This window comes from Podarcis erhardii (assembly GCF_964252035.2).
Source record: "Podarcis erhardii genome assembly, chromosome: 13".
NCBI lineage: Eukaryota > Metazoa > Chordata > Lepidosauria > Squamata > Lacertidae > Podarcis > Podarcis erhardii.
Window position 1 is genome coordinate 43,550,617 of NC_138502.1, and position 7,636 is coordinate 43,558,252.

At 45.4% G+C, this 7,636-nt stretch overlaps 2 protein-coding genes across 2 annotated transcripts in view; both read right to left on the bottom strand.

Annotated features, from left to right (window-relative positions):
* The window catches only part of LOC309328166 (mucin-3A-like), a 157,604-nt gene that overhangs the window by 118,523 nt on the left and 31,445 nt on the right, over window positions 1-7,636 (bottom strand). The window lies entirely within an intron of this gene.
* VPS25 (vacuolar protein sorting 25 homolog) overlaps window positions 1,723-7,636 on the bottom strand; it is a 7,138-nt gene continuing 1,224 nt past the window's right edge. The window contains exons 2-6 of the mRNA XM_081838307.1: window positions 6,248-6,393; window positions 4,758-4,811; window positions 3,854-3,942; window positions 2,882-2,957; window positions 1,723-2,276 (exon numbers count right to left, since the gene is read on the bottom strand). Of these exons, the coding sequence (XP_081694433.1) occupies window positions 2,164-2,276; window positions 2,882-2,957; window positions 3,854-3,942; window positions 4,758-4,811; window positions 6,248-6,393 (478 nt within the window). The 3' untranslated portion in view covers window positions 1,723-2,163. The remainder of the gene's footprint in view (window positions 2,277-2,881; window positions 2,958-3,853; window positions 3,943-4,757; window positions 4,812-6,247; window positions 6,394-7,636) is intronic.

A 7,636-nucleotide genomic window follows, 5' to 3' on the forward strand; every position in this document is an offset into this window, starting at 1 on the left:
GAGGCTGGCTGCTGACTGATGTACTTTTATTTTATTCTCCACGGAACTGAATGGCAACAAATGTAAAGCGGTACCCCACTGGGGTAGGAGCCAAACCTGTCCCCAACAAACAGCAATATCTAGGAAAGGTATTATTCCACACCTGACATACAGCTCGTTTTCTTTCTCCCCTGAACTAAAAAGGTTCCAAGTTTCTGGAATTCAAAAGGTTCCAAGTTGCGCGGGGCTGCAATTAGTGACCTCGTTCAGATGGGGGCAAGATGATCTCCTTCGTTCCTGAGACTCCACTTACTCAGGTTGTTGGAGCGGAAGGCAAAGTTGGCCCCCACTCCAGTGGAATCAAGTGCAACCCTAAACTTCTGGTCCATATATGCGAATGGCTGCCTGTTTGGGAAGAACGAGAAACAGAAGCGCAACACAGACTCCGAAAGCGTATTAAACCTGCTCCCCCCAACCCAGCCACAGCAAATTTGCTAGCAAAGTTATGTTACTTTGAAGGCTCTTCAGTAAATATTTGGCAACCAAGCCCCAAGCCCTTAGCAGAATCGCTGGAAAGTCTTTACAGTTATTGTTTCTCTAAATTCTTGGGATTGATAAACATGACTGAGAAAGACAAAAAAAGTTTTTTTTGAAATTCTCACAAGTGTCATATCATATCACTCTCAAGGTGTTGCTGGCCAGCAATCTGAGAAAACACACCTTACCGTTTTGGATGATGAAACTAGTCTGGATAACAAGATGGCTTGCTGACTCCTGGGTAATGTCTTTTGTTGTTGTTTAGTCGTTTAGTCGTGTCCGACTCTTCGTGACCCCATGGACCAGAGAATGCCAGGCACTCCTGTCCTCCACTGCCTCCCGCAGTTTGGTCAGACTCTTGCTGGTAACCTCGAAAACACTATCCAACCATCTCGTCCTCTGTCACCCTCTTCTCCTTGTGCCCTCCATCTTTCCCAACATCAGGGTCTTCTCCAGGGAGTCTTCTCTTCTCATGAGGTGGCCAAAGTACTGGAGCCTCAGCTTCACAATCTGTCCTTCCAGTGAGCACTCAGGGCTGATCTCCTTAAGAATGGAGAGGTTTGATCTTCTTGCAGTCCATGGGACTCTCAAGAGTCTCCTCCAGCACCATAATTCAAAAGCATAATTCAAAAGCAAAAAAACGAAGATCATGGCCACTGGTCCCATCACCTCCTGGCAAATAGAAGGGGAAGAAATGGAGGCAGTGAGAGATTTTACTTTCTTGGGCTCCATGATCACTGCAGATGGTGACAGCAGTCACAAAATTAAAAGATGCTTGCTCCTTGGGAGAAGGGCAATGACAGGCCTAGACAGCATCTTGAGAAGTAGAGACATCACCTTGCCAACAAAGGTTCGTATAGTTAAAGCTATGGTTTTCCCAGTAGTGATGTATGGAAGTGAGAGTCGGAAGGCTGATCGCCGAAGAATTGATGCTTTTGAATTATGGTGCTGGAGGGTAATGTCTTGCAGCCCCTCTAATCCTTGTGATGGATTAGAAACAGGGGAGACATAAGGCAGACGTTGCCAGGAGGGCAATATTGCTCTGGCTTTTTCAAGAGATGGAAGTGCTCAAATGCACCAGCAGGAGGCTGGTGTGAGGCTAAAAAATGAAAAGAGGTGATGCGAGTCACGGGGTGGCGACAGAATAAAGACATGAACTACCCCAGGGGAACAACACACGCATACAGAGACACAAGCACACAGGACTAGTCTTGTAAATAGTGTGGTTTAATTTTGCCTAAAGTCCTCAATGCCTTATCCTGCTGTGGATAGCCCAGTCTGCATGGCCTAGTAGGGAGACTACTAGATTTTTGATCCCAACTTTGTGGCTCACAGCTGCAAGCGGCAGGGTCCGTGGTGTGCCCTGGGGAGGCCAAACCCAAAGAGCCCACACCTGCTTCGTGTCAGCTGCACCCCGCCAACGCTCTGGTCCTCTACAAATCTATTCAGAGCATCTTCAGAACACCACAACCCCTCAAAAGGGACAGAAGCAGGAGAGGGGAAGGAACCCGGAGTCGGGCGCCGAGCCGCCAAGACAACACGTTGCCGTTTTGGCCTTTGACGCAAGGAAACCAGAGCACAGAGAAGCCCTTCAACCCAAAAAACACTTTTGCCCAGTCAGACCGGAAAGCCAGAGGAGAAGGTTGGTTAGAAGAACTTGACGCCCCGCCCGTCATCCAGGGTGATGATTTCAGCCTTGTGTTCCTGCTGCAGAGCTTGCAGTGCGCGGAGAAGCATGGATTCTTCCAAGCCATGGAACTCTAGGAGAGGAGGAAACAGCCTCGGTTGAGGGATTTGGCAACCACACATAAAAGCTTCCACAAGATAAGCAGCAATCACTGTGGTAGAGAGTTCCACAGTGTAACCATGCACTGGTTCGAGAAATACTTCCTTCTGTCTGTCACTGGATGAACCTGGGTTCTAGTACAGTGGTACCTTGGGTTACATACGCTTCAGGTTACAGACGCTTCAGATTACAGACTCCGCTAACCCAGAAATAGTGCTTCAGGTTAAGAACTTTGCTTCAGGATGAGAACAGAAATCGTGCTCCGGCAGCACAGCAGCAGGAGGCCCCATTAGCTAAAGTGGTGCTTCAGGTTAAGAACAGATTCAGGTTAAGTACGGACCTGCAGAACGAATTAAGTACTTAACCCGAGGTACCACTGTATTTTGAGAAACAAATGTTTTACTCTTTTTATCCACACTGTGCATAATGCAGCCTCGCTCACCATTTATTTTTTCTAAACTAGAAAAACCCAAAGGTTGTAGATTTTCCTCCTACAGGAGTTGCTCCAACCACTTGATCATTTGGGTTGCCCGTTTCTACACTACAATGCAAAATTCCGCCAGGTGCAAGCAAAGCTACCTTCATTCTCTGTGTCATCGCCATTGGACAGCTCATACAAGGTGAAAACTGAGTTGGTCAACCCATTCTTTGACACCTGGGAACAGAAGAGGGAGGGGGGAAAGAGAATGTTAAAACTCTGACCCGCATTTATCAGTTTTCCAGTCTCAGATCAATAAGTCAATAAAAACGAAGAAAAATGTGAAACACAGCTTTTCGTAAAAGGGAAAAAAATCAGTAGTAGAGCACCGCAACAAAAATAACAGGAGAAGAGAAAAAACAAACACAACAGTTTGAGCAATGTATCAGAAGGCCTTTGACATTGGGCACTGAAAATACATTAGAACAGACGCCAGGCAAGCCTCCTCGAGGAGAACATTTGAGTGGCCTGCATTGAGAAGGCCTCTCTCCAAACACCATTTGCGCAACCTTCGGAGACGGGCAGGTTCACGCAAGAGATGACATGTTTTTAGTTCCCAAGGCGTGCGTGGCTTCAAAGATAAAAACAGCAGCATTTTAAAAACTGTGCCCAGAAACAGACCAGTGGCCCATGAAGAAATGAGATATTATTATTGGAAAACGAAAAGCAAAACCAAACAGATGCCGTGGTTAATTTGCTTCTCAAAGACCGCATCTCTGGAAGCCTTGTTCTTACTTTTCAAGCTCTCCAAAGCCGTTCATCAAGACTCAACGCAGGCAATCTGCTTGGGCTGGTGGGAATTTGTGCTTCCATGACTGCACTGCACAAGCACAGAATTTGCGTATCAGGCAAGGGAAAAAATGCCCCTAGAATCTCAGTTTTCACTGGGAAAAATAACAGCAACTTTCTAGCCCTTAACACTGTGGGGGGTGGGCAGAATGCCTGGTGAAACTTCAGAGTGTGGGAAGGGAGGAAGGAGCGGATTCAAGCGTACAACCTCCATGACCTTAACCAATGGCTTTCAGGCGCACCATTAACCAATATGGGTTACACAGTCCAGAACCTGCTCTTACCCACTGATAGATGAGCTTGCCCCATTCTTCCGGACGCCGCCACATGATCAGAAAGCTAGATTTGTTTTTGTCAAGCCATTCAAGATTCCCTGGAATGAAGCAGAGCACTCACATAATATCAGGGCCCACTTGTACCTAAGACAACAGACACTGAATCTCTCCTGTGTAAGAAGTCGATTACTTCTTAGGTGAGTCTGTGCAAAAAAACCATTAATGCTGTGATTTTAGTCACACTTACTTGGAAGTGAATCTCACTGAAATTGATGAGAATTGCTGCCGAATAAACATGTTTGGGATTAGGGATTTACATGACCCTCAAGTTTCATGATCTTCTTTCTACCCATATAACCATTTTGCACAGCATTATACACAGTGGCAGTTTCTTCCCATTCTGCCACCAAACAGAGAAAGATCCCACCAGAAATTTCAGCTTGAAGCATATATTTAAAAGTTAAACACCACAGACTTTCTAATTTCAGGAAATTTCTATCTGGGGGGGGGGGGGAAGCATTTTTTGTTCATTTCAGAATATTGACTTAAAATGTCTCCTGATGATTGTATACCTATTTATATATTCAGCTGAAAAGCTCACACATCTCAAGATTTCAGAAGCAGGCTAATCTGGAGTTCTCAAAACTTCTGTTACCATCTCAAAATCACATCATTTTATCCCTGTTATCAGTGATGGCTGGTTGCTTTCTTTATCCCCAATTGGGATAAAGAAGGAAGTTCAAACTGTCTTATGGGCAGAGAAGTTTCATTTCCTGACCCACCTTTACTTGTGTAAAGAAGACACTTTTGTTTTCCATGCCAGCTGTTAGACCCTGCCTGGCATTTTAAAATGAGAACTGGATAAAACAGTAAATGCAAAGTTAACTCAAAATCAACACAAACCAGAACCCACCTTTTTTCCTGAGTTCTTCTAACACCACAATGATGGATTCCAATGGGAGCTTTCCTGTTTCACAGTTAAGGAAACAGTCACTTGGCACAGGATAGGAAAAGGGTATACAGAAGTCGAGAAAATAATACAAAGTAGGACAAACTCAACTTAGGACAACTAAAGGAACCTGAAAGGTCTTGGTCTCAGAATTCAGGGCTTTTTTACTCAGAGCAGATCCAATGAAATTAATGAGCCACAGTTAGTCATGTTTATTAAATTCAATGACTGTGCTTGGAGCAAAAAGGTGAAGCTTTCTAGTTTCTCAAGGAGATGGCTCTTCTCTTTGCTGCAGTAACACAGCATATATGGTAACTTGCCCATCAAACCAAGCATGCAACCAACCCAACTCAGAATTTGGTCACTGAACTGGAAGGGGTTAAAATGACATTAACTCAACCCTTTGCTTGAAGGGCAGGACCATCCACCAACCTCTCAACAGATCCACTAGCAGTGTTTCCCAACCTTGGGCCTCCAGCTGTTTTTGGACTACAACTCCCATCATCGCTAGCTAGCAAGACCCAGTGGTCAGGGATGATGGGAATTGTAGTCCCTAAACAGCTGGAGACCAAAGGTTGGGAAACACTGCACTAAGGCAACCCCAAACATGTGCAGAAAGCAGGCGCCTGCAGAGCAAATAGCTTGAGACGTTTCAAGTAATTAAGTTCCATGTTGCAGGGGGACGAAAACTATGGAGAAGTTTGATTCTACCTTGAATTTACATTGCAAAATTGGCTTCCTAATACTGTGCCGAGTAAGAAAACCCATCATCAACAAAAGCACAAAAGTAGGTCACTGCAGAAAAACAACCACCTATTTTATAGTAAGAGTAAAATAGTTGCATTGTACTTTTTAATGAACTAAAGTGGCAGGGCTGGGCAGAAAGTTCATTTCGCAGAACTCAAGAAGAGAGATATTCTGTGTAACTGAAATGTATTCTGATACAATTTGCCCACCAGGAAATGTCAGCTACTGTCATCTAAGTCCCTCTGTTTTTAATAGATCCAACAGGGCAACTAATATTTTGAGGACATCTGCTCAACAATGACCCAGACTGCAATACAGAGGGATGACATTTCAAAGAAAAATGAGTATAAAAAAAAGTTTGGGAAGCAAAAACTTATCTTCTGCTCAGCAAAACTAAAAAGGCTAAAAGAGAACTTACATGCTGTTCTGGCCAAGGTGAGGATAGAGCTGCTGAGCTAGAAAAAAAGCATTTGTTTAAAAATGCAAAGTCATTCTGTGTGCTTTTCCTTGTTCTGCACTTGTGCAGCAACCCAACGAACAATTGCTGCAAGCCTGAACTGCTTCCAAGCCTGAACTGTGAACTGTTCTTCCATGACAGCAGCCAGCACTTCCATCTAAAAAAACAGCATCTAAAGAAACAGCAAAATTCCTTTGCCAGCTCACCAGGGCAGGTAAGACAGCCACAGGCTATGGGGAAGAAAGGATACGCTGCAGTTTCCAGTTGTTGAAGAGTGGGCTCTCCTGAGCCTCTGCGACAGTCATGGTGTAGAGCTTGTTGAGGCGGCAGTAGGAAAGCACTAAGGAACACCAAGCCGTCAGCTGCTTCTGCCTCGTGTCCACATTGGGCTGCAACCTAAACGCAATCACAGGGACAGCTATAGCTCAGTCCATTTCAGAAATCCAGCTAAGCTAGTTCCAAAACAGAATCAAGAATTAGAAACTTCCCATCTCCTGTCAGAAAACCCTAGTGGTGGTGATGATGATGATGTTCTGGGCCTAGCCGCGGGACTCAGAGCCCCTTGGCTGAAGCAACCGCTGCTTTTCCCCCTCAGCTGGCCAACAGATGTGCCTCACATGAAAAATAGGGACAATGGCTGCCGAGACCATATCACACCGGTCCTGAAAGACCTCCATTGGCTCCCAGTACATTTCTGAGCACAATTCAAATCGTTGGTACTGACCTTTAAAGCCCTCAACGGCCCAGTATACCTAAAGGAGCCTCTCCACTCCATGGCTGTCAACTTTTCCCTTTTCTTGCCAGGAATCCTAGTCGGAATAAGAGAATTTCCCTTTAAAAAAGGGGAAAGTTGACAGCTATGCTCCACCCCCATTGTTCAGCCTGGACACTGAGGTCCAGCTCCAAGGGCCTTCTGGCGATTCCCTTCCTGCAAGAAGTGAGATTACAGGGAACCAGACAGAGGGCGTTCTTGGTAGTGGCGCCCTCCCTATGGAATGCCCTCCTGTCAGATTTCAAGGAAATAGTGGTGCCTCGCAAGACGAAAATAATCCGTTCCGCGAGTCTCTTCGTCTAGCGGTTTTTTCGTCTTGCGAAGCATCCCTATTAGCAGCTTAGCAGATTAGCGCTATTAGCGGCTTAGCGGCTATTAGCGGCTAAACGGCTATTAGAGGCTTAGTGGCTTAGAAAAGGGGGGGGGGAGGGAAAAAACTCGCAAGACTCGCAAGACGTTTTCATCTTGTGAAGCAAGCCCATAGGGAAATTCGTCTTGCGAAGCGCCTCGAAAAACGGAAAACCCTTTTGTCTAGCGGGTTTTTCGTCTTGCGAGGCATTCGTCTTGCGGGGCACCACTGTAAACAACTATCTGACTTTTAGAAGACATCTGAAGGCAGCCCTGTTTAGGGAAGTTTTTAAGGTTTGATGTTTTATCGTGTTTTTAATATTCTGTGGAGAGCCGCCCAGAGTGGCTGGGGAAACCCAGCCAGATGGGTGGGGTATAAATAATATATTATTACAGTCATACCTCGGCTTAAAATAACTTCAGGTTGAGCGTTTTCAGGTTGTATTCCGTGGTGACCCCGAAGTAACAGAACAGGTTACTTCTGGGTTTCGCCGCTTGTGCATGTGCAGACACTCAAAA